Raw genomic sequence first — 15,173 nt, 5'->3', positions numbered from 1 at the left:
TCCAAAAGCTCTCTAACCCACTCCTCCCCAGCCTGAGGTCTGGAGGCATTCCCCTCGAGTCTGTCTTGCATCATGGTGGGGAAGTCCCGCTCCCTGCCCAAGAAAACAGAGGTGAAGAATTGGTTAAAGAGATCTGCCTTCTCCTCTGGCACAACCACCAGATTGCCCAGAGAATCTTGCAGGGGCCCCACATTTCCCGGTGCTTTCTTCATCCTCCCTATATATTTGAAAAAGGACTTTTTATTATCTTTGATTTTGGATGCTAGTCCTAGCTCTACGTCTGCCTTAGCTTTCCTGATAGCCCCCCTACAGGCCCGAGCAGAGGAGGTATATTCCTCTTTGGAGATAGCACCCCCCTTTCACCGGTTGTATGCCACCTTTTTGGCAATCAGGCATTCCCGGACACCCTTGGTGAGCCAGGGGGGCTTTTGGGCACTCCTGCCCCCCTTGCTTCTTGTTGGGATGGTCACCTCTTGGGCCCTGAGTATCGTCTTCTTAAGGAACGACCACTCATCTTGGCCACTGAGTTCCCCGGCTCTCGAGAACCCCAGCGCCTCTCCCACTAATCTCCTCAACTTGTTGAAGTTGGCCCTCTTGAAGTCTAGGGCTACCGCCTTGCTGCAGGCCCTTGACACCCTGCACTGGATGGCGAATTCCAGCAAGTGATGATCGCTATCACCCAGGTGGTCAAGAACCTGGAGGCCCTTTACCAGGTCATCACCTGTGGCCAGAACCAGGTCCAACAGGGCATTTTCTCTGGTGGGACTGTGCATCTTCTGAATTAAGCGGAGGTCCTGCATCTCGGCCAGAAACCTCCTGGAACGGTCTGACCTGGCTGACTGTTCCGCCCAACAGATGTCCGGGTAACTTAAATCACCCATGACAACTACATCCCTTGCCTTAAGTGCCTCTGCAAGCTGGCCCGAAAATTCCCGATCCAGCTCCTGCCCTTGGTTGGGGTCTGTAGTAGACCCCTACCATTAGATCCCTCTCCCCATGGCCCCCTTGTATCTTGACCCAGAGCACTTCAGCTTGCCCCTCCTCTGACCCCATTCTGCTGGCAGATGATGTGTATTGCTCCTTGACACTGAATGCCACACCCCCACCTTTCCTTCCTTCTCTATCCCCCTGCCTGTAAAGCCTATAGCCCCTAATGCTAACTGCCCAGTCATAGGATGAATCTTGATACAGGGAGTACCAAAGGACATCGCTCCCCTTGCCATAATGGTTACCAAGCTTTAATACCTAAAGACCACAGCAGCCATAAACCCTCTGACCATCCAGTTCTGTTCTGGGTGGTTTATTGTGCTCTGCAGTTGATGTACTTTGACATATAGCACGCAGCAGGGTACCACTGATGGTCTTGATGCAGTTCCAGCATCACACTCAGCCAGCCAGTCTAGCCATGAACTTGCCCACGCAGAAGCCAGTGCAGATTGCCAGGAAGATCCTGCTCATCTTGAAGTTCTGCCACCACACCTTGCTGTCATGGGTCCACAGGACTATCTACCCCTTACTGCTCATATAAGCAACTTGCAGGTGGCCCCAAAGAAGGAGGTTTTCTATCATGTCCTGCTTGGACACTCAGATAGACTGAACACACAGCACAGCTTGAGAAGGTGCCTTCTGAATGCCTGGTTTATAGCACTGTAAAGTTGCCAGAATGTAGCCCAGAAGCTGGCAGATAAACTGGGAGAGGGCAGAAAGCAAGCCCCAGGTAGGTGGCAACACTCTATCTTGAACAAGAGAGGATCTGTTGGTATTCTCTGGACAGGAATTTTAAGACTCAGCGCCAAAAGTGAAGCTGGGATCTCTACTCAGCAGCTCCAAGCTGCAGATTATCATGTTTTGAAGTACTTCAACCAGGAGGCAGCTATATGCTCATGTGTCCAGGCCTAAAGCACTCCAAACTGCAAGTACTTCAAACTGGAGTAGGAGTTTTGGTCTTTCACATATATATCTGTCCAGACCCCAATTTTCTAGTAAATTTAATACAAGATGGCTGGGCTTCTGGCAATATGTTATAGACTTCCTGGCACCCCCCCCAAATATATACATTCTAGATATAAGCAACCTTTGCATTCTTGTGTTTAAGAGACCTTATCCAAGTCTTCAAAAGCCAAAAGGATGAAAGACTGCCAGTGGGATTTAAAAATCACACCTTGCACTGATACATTTTTGCTAGGAGTAAGGAAACAGGAGGAAGCTTTCCAGATGCATCAACTTACACCCCCACATCCATAATTCAAAATCTTATTGGCTAAGAGGAAAGGAATTCGTTAAGTCCCACCACTGTTCTTCTCAAGAAGTCATCAGGTGTCCTCCTGGATCAGCTTGGACAGCATCCTTCAGAAGCAACATAAATCATTTGCTCTCTTCCCTTGAGGCTGAGTATACTGCCTCTTCATCTCATGTCAAGGACTAGTTTAAGGAGTTGAATTGTGAATCACTGCATCACTACTTTTGGCAGTTTTGAACAGCCTCCTAGTAACTAACAGGTTTATAACAACTCAAAACACAGAGAAACAATGGACTGGATTTTAGTGCAATTCACTGGAGAAAGAACTAAGAAGTCTTTGGGAGAGGAGTTACTGCAACAACACAGTGAACTGTGAAAAACTGTTTTAATACCAGCAGGAAGACAGCATACTTACAGAATCTCAGCCAGCATAATACTTTTTCAACCCTCACAAACATAGCAACCTTTTGCACTGTAACAGGCTTCTTGTCAACTTTCATCATTAATACAAAAATATAGATATTCTTCCTATAGAGTTAATAGACACAAAGAAAAATACTGACTATGCCGAGATGACAATAATAAAAAGGCCAGTTTTATTCAAATTGTTTCATACACTTTCGGAGATAACATTACTAAGCAGTTTCATCAAGAAGGGTTCCTGGTTGGAAGACAGTAAGAAGACAACAAAAGAATTCTGTGAAATAATGATAAACTTTAGGACCTGAACTAAAAAATAAGCAGAATTAAAAAAAATGAAAAAAAAAAAAAGACGACGACTTTAGGCAGCATTGATTTCACTGAAGATGGTGGTGAAAGAAATGAACAAAGAAGCAATGACTATAGCTATATTCATAAAACAGACAGGTATTCAGCATGAAAGAGTACTGGTAGCGAGTTTAGCCACTGCTTGTTAAGTGGCTGGATTGGAATTAACGAGCCACACTGGTATCACCTAACATGTTTCTGTTTCAAATCAAGGCTGAGATGACGACTCACTATGTGACCTTGGGCAAAACATTCTTCTCTGCTCTTCACTGTCAGTCAGAACTGTAGAATTGCAGAAGTGCTCAACCTTTTTCCTCAGCAGGGTGGATGGGCAGAGCCCTGTCTTGTGGCCAGATCCCACCAGTGGTCCTGATCTGACACCGGGACCAACACAGTAGACACCATCCAGCCATGCAGAGTGGGGCACGGGGCAGCCCAGCTGCAATCTGGCCCACAGGGAAAAGATACTGAAGCTTAGCCCCACGGAAGAGAAAGGGGGCATGCATGGCCCAAGACTAAGCAGGAATAGGAGGCACGTCCCTGTCTCAATCCAGCCCCATGGGGGAAAACGGGTGTAGCTTGGCCCTGCAAGGAAAAGGAGCATGGCTCAGCCCAAGGGGGCATGGCGCAGTTGCAATTGGGCACATGGGGCTTGGGGTTTGGGAATTTGGCAAGTGGAGAGTAACCATATTAATGGCCACTACTCCCCTGGTACCAAATTTCCTGCTCCATGGGGAGCCCTGCAGGCCAGATGTGATGGCTCTGCGGGCTGCATTTGGCCCACAAACCAGAGGTTGAATACTCCTGGCATAAAACATAAGGACCCAATTTAAAACAAAAAATCCATACCTTCTGATGAAAACATGCTTACACGGAAAACCATTACAGTACAAAAATAAAAATGCAGACCTGAACTGGAAAGAAGGGGGAAATGGTAATAGGAACTAATATGCCAAGCCAATCACAACAGCTAGAGAATAATAAGAGAACTTTGTGGGATGAGAAATCCCCAGACTTTCCAGCTGAAAGGTTTATTTTCTTTGATGAGCAGGATAAAACCATTCATACAGAAGCCCCTGGAATGCTAGAAATGAAACTGTTCTTAGATGAAGTTACCGTAACTTAGTCTTAAATTTACACTGATCTTGCAGTAAGGTCTACTGGAAATGGAATGAAAATAGCAGAGTTTGAAATACACAGTCTCATGTATGTCAACATATATACGGTGAGCCTAAAAGTAAAACAGAATACTGAACCAAGGGGAGTAGATGACAGAGGTAAGGATTAAATATCTAGTATACTGAACCAACATGGTGGTTCCATGTATTGCTTATACAGTGGTATACAGATGCACAAAAGATGGGAGCATTCAGGGGATCCATGATAAGGAATACTATGTAGAACATTCTCTCTCAGTCACATTAATATAGTAGAAGCTATCAAGCTTCTGGTACGGCACTCCCTTAAGAGTGATCTCACCTTTAGTTGTCAGAGCCATGCTACTTACCAGGTAGAATGTGTCTAAAGTAGCTGCTCTCCAGGTGAGGGTACGGTGGTGGAGGTAGGGTGTAGTTTCTCTCTGGTATACCACACATCACTCCTCGATCTCCAATACCCATTGGGAGCATCAGAGATAGGGCAGAGGGCAAAGAACTCAAGGAGGGGCCCAGGTTTGGAATTGCAACAGGCAAGCCTGCAAGAAGAAAATGTCTATTAAAATTCAGTGGAGCTATTCAAGTTTAGTGAACACACAACCAAATGTTTATTAAGGGGTTAGGAGTGCATTGCAAGAATAGTCAAAATTCCTTTTGACTTTAATTGGAATTATGCAGCCAAAGCTCCCTTGAGAACTTTGAAAGTTTAGATCTTTGCCACCATAGGTTTAACCCTCCATTATAATGAAAGGTCCGAGCTTTTATTGTAATGTAACCAAGAGTAACCCAAAACCTAAATAGCTCCCAGAGTCCCAAAGCACACTCTCCACCTGCAAGACTTCCCAGTAACTGTCCGTTTCTATTTTGGTATACTCAAGAAGCAATTCTTTAAAATTACCACATTCACTCGAATCTAAGACAACCCTGAATTTAAGATGACTTGCCCAATTATTAGATTGTAGACATGGAAAATTAAAACAAATTTCCTAAAATTTTCTATGTACAGAATCTAGTTATTGGAGGGTCATCTTAAATTCATTCCTCCCACCACTGACACAGGAAAAGTAGCAGGGGAAGAGGGGGAGAACCCTGTCCTACTCCCCCTGTTCCCCCCTACCTTGTGCAGCAGGGAGGCAGGTAGGTACAGGGGCAAGCAGCAATCCCCACAGTGCCTCCTCCCTCCTACCAGCTGTCCCTTTCTTATGCCTGTCCCCCCTCCCCCCTTAGCTTTGCAGCTGCTCTTGCTGCATCTCCCCTGGGAGCACAGAGCACCTGGCTGGACCAAGGAGTAGTGGCAGCTCTGGCTTCAGCCTTCAACCCCAGTTGGAGTCAGGGCCAGAGCCACAGCAGTTCCCCTGCTGCTCAACATGCCCCTTCTCCCTTCTCTCCCTGCCACCCCTCCCCACCCGCCCCACACACTCCATGCCCTCTCCCTGCATTCTTCCCTCTCTGGGCTCCGCTTCCCCCATGCCCTGTGCCACTTTCCCTGCACTTTGAGTCCCTTCACCTGTGCTCCCCCTGCCACCCCTTCCCATGCTTTCCCCAGCACTGTGCACTTTCCCTCATGTTCCTCCCTGCACTGCACACCTCCCCATGTCCCTTCCCTGCGCACCCCCTTTCCCCATGTTCCCCCATACAACACATGCTTTTTCCCCCCCAAGCTCCCTTTACTCCACATGTCCTTTCCTCTATAGCCCCCTTGCTCTATGCATGTCTTTCCCTGAAATCTCCCTCCCACCTTTCCCCCCTGTGCTCCTACACACCATACACCTCTTCCCCATGCTCTACCATACACCCCCTACCTGGCCCTATCTGGAGCCACAGCAGCTGCTTGCCTGGCCCATACTCAATTCTAAGACTAGAGGTATCCTGTCCTCTCCATGCTGAATGGGAGAAAACCACTGTCTTACATTTGAGTAAATACAGTAAAGTTATTAAAATAATTGTAAATATGATATACTTAACCTAACATACAAGCATTCTGAGTAGTTTATTGTTGGCAACTAAACAGAACCTTGCTTAACATTTTTAAGTAACTGGCAAACCAAGAAAAGTTTTAAAATCTTGTACATTTCATTGTCAAGTATCTACTTTTTATCTTCTTTGCTGTTAGTGTTTTTCATCCCATTATAGGCCTGGGGCAGGGGAAAAGGCAAACTAATAAGTAGTTGGTTGATAGTAAGAGAGGAGATAACAGAAGGAATGGGGATGACAAAGAAGTAAAAGGTGGACAGGAGTATGGAGGACAGGGAAAGCTAGGGTACTCATGGAAGGACCGTGACAATATCGGGGTAAACAACTGTTTTTCTGAAAGCGCTCACTGTGGCACAAGACAAAGAGTGCCAGGAGTCAGTGATCCTGCTGGCCTCACTGTGGCTCCTGAAGATGTGAGGTTCTGACTTGACTACTCCATGGAGTTGGGAAAGTCTTCTATTACAGGGCTGGTTCTACCCTAGGACACCCCACCTCTTCCCCCCAAGTCCAAGTGGCTGAAGCAAGCAGTACCCCAAAGAAAGGATCACCTCTGCTAGAATCTGGAGAGTCTAACTGAGACTGGAATACTTTCTGCTGCATATACGAGTTGATCCTGTATTATATTTGTAATGGACATTTATCTGTGTAGCTCTCTATGGTCAAGACCACACACATTTTAAAATAAGTCATTATTAAGTATGCCTTACCTATTGTAGGAAGTTTCTCAGATGTACCTCATACCAAAGCAGTAAAATATCACAGAGAGGAATGCAGCATTAAAACACAGCTAGGCCATGAACACTATTAGAACAAAAACAGTTTCCTTCAAGCAGGAACTGTGCAAGACTCCTTGGCATTTTGTTCCTTGAATAGCATGATGGAATCTGATCCCAACAATCATGCCTCCTATCATGCTGTCTATCCATGTGTGGCGGGACACCTGACTTTAGGAGCAAGGATCCGATCCTATTTCATAGACATTAGGGCCAAAATTTGTACCATTTCAACTTGCCAATGCAGGGGATCAAGTGCCCATGGCAATCAGCCTGTGCAGTCCCACAGCCGATTGCTGGTCCCAGTCCTGGGATAGCATCAGCCTCCAGCCAGCTTGGAGGCTTCACAATGCCACTTGGACTGGGGCAAAATAGAGGGGGGGGGGGGGGGGCATCCCAGAGTAGAACTAGACTTGGGGCCAGAGAATTTCCCAACTCAGCAAGCCATAGAGAAGTCTAGTCAGAACCCCACATCCTCAACAGCTGCACAGTGCTTTATCCCAGAGACACCACTAGACTGCTTTTTCTCTCATCTTACTGCTCCTGCCCATTAGCTGATTGTTAGTCCCAACACCAGGACCACACAAGAGTCTCCAAGTGACTCCAGGGTACTTCCAGGGCTGGATCGACAATTAGCTACCCTGCCATACATTCAGTTTAAGACATAATGGAAACCAGCCATAAAAACATTACACATATTCTGTGGAATATTTTTGTACCTGGTTTCCCATTCCGTCACATCGTTAATTGTCTGAACATGTGGCTGCATTATTATTTATGATGCAGTTCACAGGTTAATTATATCTTAGATGTAACGTCTGCCAGGGGCCTAGAACTCATCCTTTCTTGTTTTGATTCAAGCAATGTTTAGTTGCCCACCACCTGCAGCTTTATGCCACCACATGACAGAACCACAGACCTGCTCAACTGTGTGAGCATATCATCCACTAATGACTCCAGCTGTTAGAAGATAAAGCCAAATGCTAATATGCAACTCTGAACATTTCCCATGTTATAGTAGTTTGGTTTTCAAGTGTCATAGAAAAATGCAAAAAACACAATGCTCTCTGTTACCTGGTGCTGGTATGGCATTGTGAGTAGGTGATGCAGCCAGTCCCAAGTGACTTCCTGAGACAGGCAGGGCATTGCTCACAGAGGATGAGGTCAGCTGGTCCATCCCCACAGGACTTAGGTTCATTTCATTCATTCTAAGGAGGAAAAATACCTGCCAGGTCACGTAGTTTGTTAACTATATGTAGTCAGTACTATATGCGGACTCAGGATTAGACATGTTTCATACTTAAAAAAAAAAAAAAATCTAAGACTAGTATGGCACTTTAGCCTCAAAAGAATCTTCCTCACTGAACAGAAAAGAAAGTTCTCTCGCTATCAAATAGAAGACACTTTGTAGATAATACATCCCATGCCCTTCATACCCACGAAACACATCACATACCAAAAAACAATAAAGACACTGGCTTAAAACAGAAACAAAACAAGGCCCTAACTTATTTGCTATTGTCCAAGAAGGAAAGAAGATTGCTGAGCAATAGTCATTATCACCCAATATCCGACATGGATATTCTATTTCAAACTTCTGTGATCTTGTCAAATTATGTTTTGGAAGAGGAGGTCTATTTAATTATATTTAGTTTGGACGAACCTATGGGAACTCTCTCAAGTATCACAGCGTCTGTCATCTAAATACCTATTTCAAAAACAGCAAACCATACTAATTTCATCTACAGTGATGGTGACAACCTACTATCAAAAACCAAATTATTTTAGTAACCAAACACCGCACTGATATTTTGATTTCTGTTCAACAAGGATGGTGTCCCTTATGTGTTTAGGAAACGGAACCACACAAAATCTTGCTTTGCCTCAGAACTGCTGAACTAGAGACTTTGCCCCCTTGATTAGTACCACGATGGTGCTGGCCAAGAAGGACAAAATCATTTCCATAGCATAGATGCTTTTCAGAGGACAAGCTGGCAGTCTCAATCTAGTTTTTCAGAGACTTGTGTTCCCATTGTACACAAAGGAAAGCTGCCATCACAAATTAACATACTAGCTGTGTCAAGATCAGCAGAAGTGAAGAATAAATTCAGTATGGATTCTACACTACCATCTTCTGCCCTATTAGGTCTATTTGCTAGGAGGGAAAGCAAACTCAAATTCTTATCACCCATTATTGCAATCAAGTCTACAGACAAACAGGGCCGGTCTGGTCTGCCTGGCACCTGTTGCTAGCACCAAATTCATTCCATGAGATGGCAGTCACAGTGCTTTACTTCGGAGAAGTGGCCAACAGAAGTTCACCATGCTGAAGACCTTTCTGGTCTCCTTTGAGGGCCGTATCTGCATCCATATAGAACCGACATACCAACATATCCAAGGGCCCAGCTATAGAAGTTGTTTGCATGCACTCACTTTAATAGCTGGTTGACTCTTTTTATAGCTGAACAGTCATCTTTGTCTAGCAATAATTACTCAGCACATTTACAGCACAATTCACCAGTGAATGGTATGATCATTATGCAGTACACATGGCCAGCCTACATTCATGGTGCAACTCACCAGTGAATGGTGGGTGTGATCCTTCCTTGGTGCCTGTGACTGGTTTACATCTATGACACAATTCATCAGCAAAGGGTACAACTGTGACTTGGCAACTGCTGCAGGTCCCAGTGACCGACAGTGTTATTCACCAGTGAATGGTGGGGTCCTTGCTTTGCCCATGCAGCCAGTCTACATTTATGCCATGATGCACCACTGAATAGTGCAATTGTAACTTAGCACCTGTGACTGATTTAAATGCATGGTGCTATTCACCAGCAAATGGCACAATCATCACTTCACACATGCAACTGGTCTAACATTTAAGGTGTGACCCACGGTGAATGGTGTAATCGTTACTTAGCACCTGTAACTGGTCTAAATCTATGGTGCCACTCACCAATGAATGGCGGGATCCCTGCTTTGCCCATGCAGCTGACTGACATTTATGCCACAATGCACCAGCAAATGGTGCAATCAGTACTTCACACCTGTGACCAATCTAAACGTACAGTGCTATTCACCAGCGAGTGGCATGATCATCACTTCGCACATGCGGATGGTCTACATGGACAGTGCGACGCACCAGCAAATGGTACAATCCTTCCTCCGTACCCGCTGCCCGGCTACATTTATGGCACAACGCACCAGCGAATAGCGTGATCCCTCCTCAGCACCTGCTGCCAGTCTACATTACTGGCACGACTCACCCCCAAACCTTACTGGGTATGGGTAAACCTACACAGGGTGGCACCACTCCCGCCCGGCGCAATAAACGTAACGTGTCGCGGGCCCCAGGCAGGGCGCCCCCCCCGCCTTGCTCACCTGGGATGCATCGGGCCAGGGCCAGGGCCGGGGCCGGGGCCGGGCCGGGGCGCGGCGTCCCCCGGCGGCCGCAGCAGCAGAGGCAGCATGGGCCCCCCGGCCCCGGCCCCGGCTCTAGGGCCGCGGCAGGAGGGGCAATCGCGGCGGGAGCAGCCGGCGGCCCCGCATGGCTGCGGGGGGCGCAGCGCGAGGCTGGCACCGCCTCATGGGCCGGGGAGGGGGCGCGGCCGCCGGCACAGCCCGAGCGCGCACAGCCCCAGGCCCAGCGCGCCGCTTCCGCTTTGTTCCGCGTCCAGGAAGCGCCGCCCGCCCCCGGCTCTTCCCGCCATGGCGCCGCGCCCCCCCCCCGCCGCTCTTCCTAGAGTGGCGCTCCCCCCGCCGCCGCCGCCGCTCCAGCGCCTGCCCCTGGCCTTGAAGGCTTCCTGCGGCAAATCCTGGGCCGGGAGCCCCCGCACAGCCGGGTGGAGGCACCGGTCCCACTTGAATGCATGCCTCGTGTCATATCTGGGCCCCACATCTTGCAAAGAACCATTTCTCCAGCTGTTTAGCTGGTCTAATCAACAGTGCCGCGCCTACCCGAAGAGCCTGGTGTGATGGGAAGCCGTGGGTACGTTTGCAATTCACCCGTGTCCCGCCAAGGGGCCCTGCCGGGAACCCTCTCCTGGCCCGGCCCCCCGATGCAAGGCACCACGGTCACAGCGCAGCCCCGAGTTGTGTGGGGCCAGCTTGCCCCACTTGGCTTGCCGTTGGCAGCCGTGGCCTGGGTTGCCCCCACCCCCTACGTGTACCGGGCATGTAGCAACATGGGGTTGCCAGACCATGTGGTGCCTTGCAGGGCCACAGTCCTCCATGTAATGAATGTACACTGCAAGCAGTGAGCTCCGGGACTTGTCCTTTTTTCAGCTCAGTCTGACATGATGTAAGTGTGTGCAGTGCCCACGCACTAGGGTTGCCAGCCCTCCTGGATTGCCACTTCTGGTAGGCTCCCGGCCACCGATGACTATTGAAAGCAATCCGGGAGACTGATGTTGTGAACGGGTTGGGCCGTACAATTAATGGCATTATGTCATGTTGGAAAAAGAAATCTGGAATGGAGAGTTGGCAACTCTACCACACGTGTGCACACCTGTGGACATGCACACACAGTTTTATCCCACTTTCTCGTCCCGGCCCTGTCTCGAATGATTCTCCCCCTCTGAATTGGTTCTCAAGCAGGGGCAACCAATGCTTCCAGCCCTGCAGAGAGGCCGGATGAGTGGCACTGGGCAAGGCTTCAAGGCCGTGTGATCAGGCTCGTAGGGCTCCTCTTGGACCTGGAAGTTTGGCAGCAGGATGAGAAGTGGCAGTGTTAATTGCTGCCAATCCATTGTCATCATTAGCTGTGGCAGCAACCTCTCACAGTCAAGGATGATCATTCCCACAGGTCAAGTAAAGGAAGTGGGAGAAGCCTGCGTGTAACTTGCTTTACATGAAGAGGCCATTGCAGATTGGCAACTGCACAGATCTCAGTGGAAGAGAAACATGTATCCAGCAGCAAGAAGATCCAAGATGACCCATGACTGGGGTTACTCTTGCACCACAGCCTTCATCCTCCTTTGCAACCATTGAGAAGTATGCCTTCTTCATGCATACTTGGCTCCACTGTTGAGGTCTTTATGTTATACTGGATTGCTCTTCATCCGATGCCTCACCTTTGACCTTACTGCCATGGGTGACCCTACCAGGTGTGCAAGACTCCAGACAGTGCTGCTCTTAGGGTCATCAGTACACACAAGCCTCTCCACCCCATCAAAGTGGCAGTCCATGGAGAGGGCTGCCCTTCCAGGAGCTGTGGGAATTAACACTGTCACCACTCCCCCTGCTGTCAAATTTCCAGACCCACAAGGAGCCCTCAGCCTTGTTCTTAAGGCTTGAATAGGACTGAATTCAAAGTTCCTATCCTGTACTTGCTCTGTTCACATCCTGCTGCTAATAGTACATTTGCTATTTTCCAATAACATGTTACTACACTTGACATGCTAGCTTTATCAACAAATTTAGTTACTAGATTTATTTCATGCACCAATCATGTCACAACTTAATGACCGACCACCAGTGTCTCAAATATTCCTTCCTACTTCCACATTCCTTTAATATTTTTCCTCACATTTGCAAAAGTTTCCTTTAAACCTGACTCTTCCTTTACTTCAATATGCATTCAGGCTATATTTTAACAGAGGGCAGTGTCAGAGGGGTTAAGGCATTTAACTCTTATGGGACAAGTTCAAACCCTGCTCTGGACTCAGAGTCAGAGGGTGCCCCCCTCAAGTGAACTAGTGGTTAATGGGTATGGGGTCATTCAGGCTGGGGGGTCAAAGGCAGCTGGACAGGACACAAAGCATGGCGCTCTTCTATGTGCGGTCACAGGAGCAGATCCGGGGGGGTGTACTGGTGCACTTGGACCCCACTTTGATTCCTGGTCCACCCAAAGTTTAAAACCAACTGCCTGGCAGTGGCAGCAGCTTTTCTAGCCAGGCAGCGCTGACGGAGTCACTTGACTTCATGGCTTCTTATAATCTACCCCATCCCTTCTTAGACCTTCATTCCATAGGTGTGAATGACCCTCTCCTTTTTAATGCTCCATGCTCCACCAATCAAACTATATACTTTGTTCTGTAATTCTGCTGTCTGTAAGCTGCTCCTGGTTATGAACTGCCTATTTCACAGCCCTGCAGATTGTTTTTGACTCATTCCAATGATGTTATATTTGTTTTTGTTTCAATCTTAAACTGAATAATACAGCTCTAGCCCCCTAGCACGTTAGTATAGCTTCTAGTTTATTTTTAACCACAGCAAAATATGTTGTTTTATTTATGATGATGCACCTCACCATCTGCACCCCCCTTTTCAAAATCCCAGATCCACCCATATACCCGCTGGCTAAAGAAACTGGTATACCTTAACTATGCTAGTCCAGTAAGACATAAGGGTTGGGAGAACTTTTGACTTGATGAATTTTAATTTGTCTGTGCACATTTCTCATACCATATGTAAAGTTTGTTCCTAAGAAATTGTCTTAAGGCAATTTCCAACACAGACAACAAACTGATGCCAACTTTTCATTTCCCTACTTTTCTGAACAATATATTCAGAAAAAAATGCGGATGAAGTTGGGTTTACAATAGTTGATATTTTTATTTAGGGAGACTAAAATTATCTAAATTACTGCGTAAACTTATGGCACATTAGGTAACCTGCCTACCATCTGATAACCCCAGGTGACCTCTCTATATTTTACCAGCTACATTCTGTCACTGGGTCACCATTTCCCCTCTCCCCCCACACCTACTTGTCTCACACCTATTATTTCCCACCCCCTCTGATCCTCACTGCCACACATTTGCATTTTCACAGATCTGTGTTTTTGCATACCAGTTTCTATCACATCCAGGAGAACACAAAACTGCAGACTCTCTCTCCCTCTGCCTGAAGAAGGGTGTTTGTACCCAAAAGCTTGCAAAGAACAATTTTTCCAACTAGTTAGTTAGTCTAAGAAAAGATATCACATTTACCCAAAGAACAATGTCTGCACAAACTTAAAGATTTTGAAGGTTAAGATCTCATATGTACTGTAATACTTTTTATAAAAAATGTAAGATTCTCTTGTTTTCTTAAAGCTTATTCTGACGACTATTTTAAATATCTTCCTTTCTAAAAATAGTAAGAAAATCTTCATTAAAACATCTAGGGTGTTTTAGTTTCTACTCCAAGTTTTATCCCTGCTGTTTCTTTGAGACCCAGCAGTTATTCTGCTGCATACCTACCTTGAAAATTCTTCTCACTTTCCTATCCTTCTCCATAATCTTTTAGCTGAGGGAAAATTATATTTCCTTTTCTCCAAAAATGGAGATAAGAAACTGTAGTCCAAAATATTGTAGAGTAGAAATGTAGTTGAGTTGAAATACTTAATTTCTCCCTAACTCCAAACCTGGTACACAAAAATGTGAAATAAAAGCTTGGGTTGAAATCATAGATGTTTGAGATGGAAAAGAATGATAACATTGTCTAGACCACAAGTTCCCAAATTTGCTTACTGAGTACCTACTTCCAGATTTACCAGCTCACCACATTCCCCTTTAGATTTTACCTCTTACATCGTATATTTTAACCCAGGGGCAGGCAATTATTTTGGGCAGAGGGCTGCCTACTGAGTTTTAGCAAGCCATCGATGGCTGCATGATAGGCAGGCAGGGGCAGATAAATATTAATTTTCTAAAATTCTTAGGGGCCCTGAGGGCTAGATAGAATGGTCTGGTGGGCCACATCCGGCCCCTGGGCTGCATTTTTCCCACCCGTTTTAAACCCTTGAATGGTAATTATTGTTATTATAATGAAAATTAAATCTGCCATTACACTTTCTTTCATGTACCCCCCCAGAGACCATGTACCACAGTTTGGAAACCCCTGGTCTAGTCCATTCCATTGCCAGTACAAGGTTGTTCCCAACAGTACTTTTGGGAGTTTGTTTGGTTTTTTTTAAATACAACAATGCATCACTTTTTTACGTTACAAAGCAAAACTTTCATGTTGGAGTTTTTTGTGATTAAAATGTGGCTCTGTAGTGTTGTTGTGATTCTTGGGAAGGGAGCGTCTCTCTCATCTATACTATAAGGAGCTTAGCATACTTTTGTGTATTGCAAAATAATTTTCCAGAATTATAGTCCTGTAAATCATAGTTGCCTGTCATGTGATCTCCATTATAATTAATAAAAACACTACTGTTAGGTAGCAAAATAATTTTGTGTTTCACCTCCAATATCATAGGCTCATATTTCATAATTACACCATTGAGACATGTTATACTTCAGATAGTTTGAACACCACACATAAAAACCATGGCTC

General features: G+C 46.3%; 1 protein-coding gene across 4 annotated transcripts in view; it reads right to left on the bottom strand.

Annotated features, from left to right (window-relative positions):
- Positions 1-10,593, bottom strand: part of PRDM4 (PR/SET domain 4) — a 41,528-nt gene extending 30,935 nt beyond the window's left edge. For 2 of the 4 annotated variants that reach the window (XM_090043145.1, XM_090043148.1), the window contains exons 1-3: positions 10,293-10,420; positions 7,983-8,116; positions 4,515-4,700 (exon numbers count right to left, since the gene is read on the bottom strand). In XM_090043145.1, coding sequence (XP_089899271.1) covers positions 4,515-4,700; positions 7,983-8,116; positions 10,293-10,381 — 409 coding nt within the window. In that variant the 5' untranslated portion in view covers positions 10,382-10,420. Of the gene's footprint in view, positions 1-4,514; positions 4,701-7,982; positions 8,117-10,292 lie in introns of all 4 variants that reach the window. The other 2 variants (XM_090043146.1, XM_090043147.1) reach the window with 2 other exon arrangements.
- Between the last annotated feature and the right edge of the window lie 4,580 nt (positions 10,594-15,173).

The sequence above is a fragment of the Crocodylus siamensis genome, chromosome 4 (assembly GCF_052110815.1).
Source record: "Crocodylus siamensis isolate JL-2025a chromosome 4, ASM5211081v1, whole genome shotgun sequence".
In the NCBI taxonomy this organism is placed as follows: Eukaryota; Metazoa; Chordata; order Crocodylia; family Crocodylidae; genus Crocodylus; species Crocodylus siamensis.
Note: the sequence above shows the minus strand (reverse complement) of the source record. Positions and strands in the feature narration are given on the sequence as shown.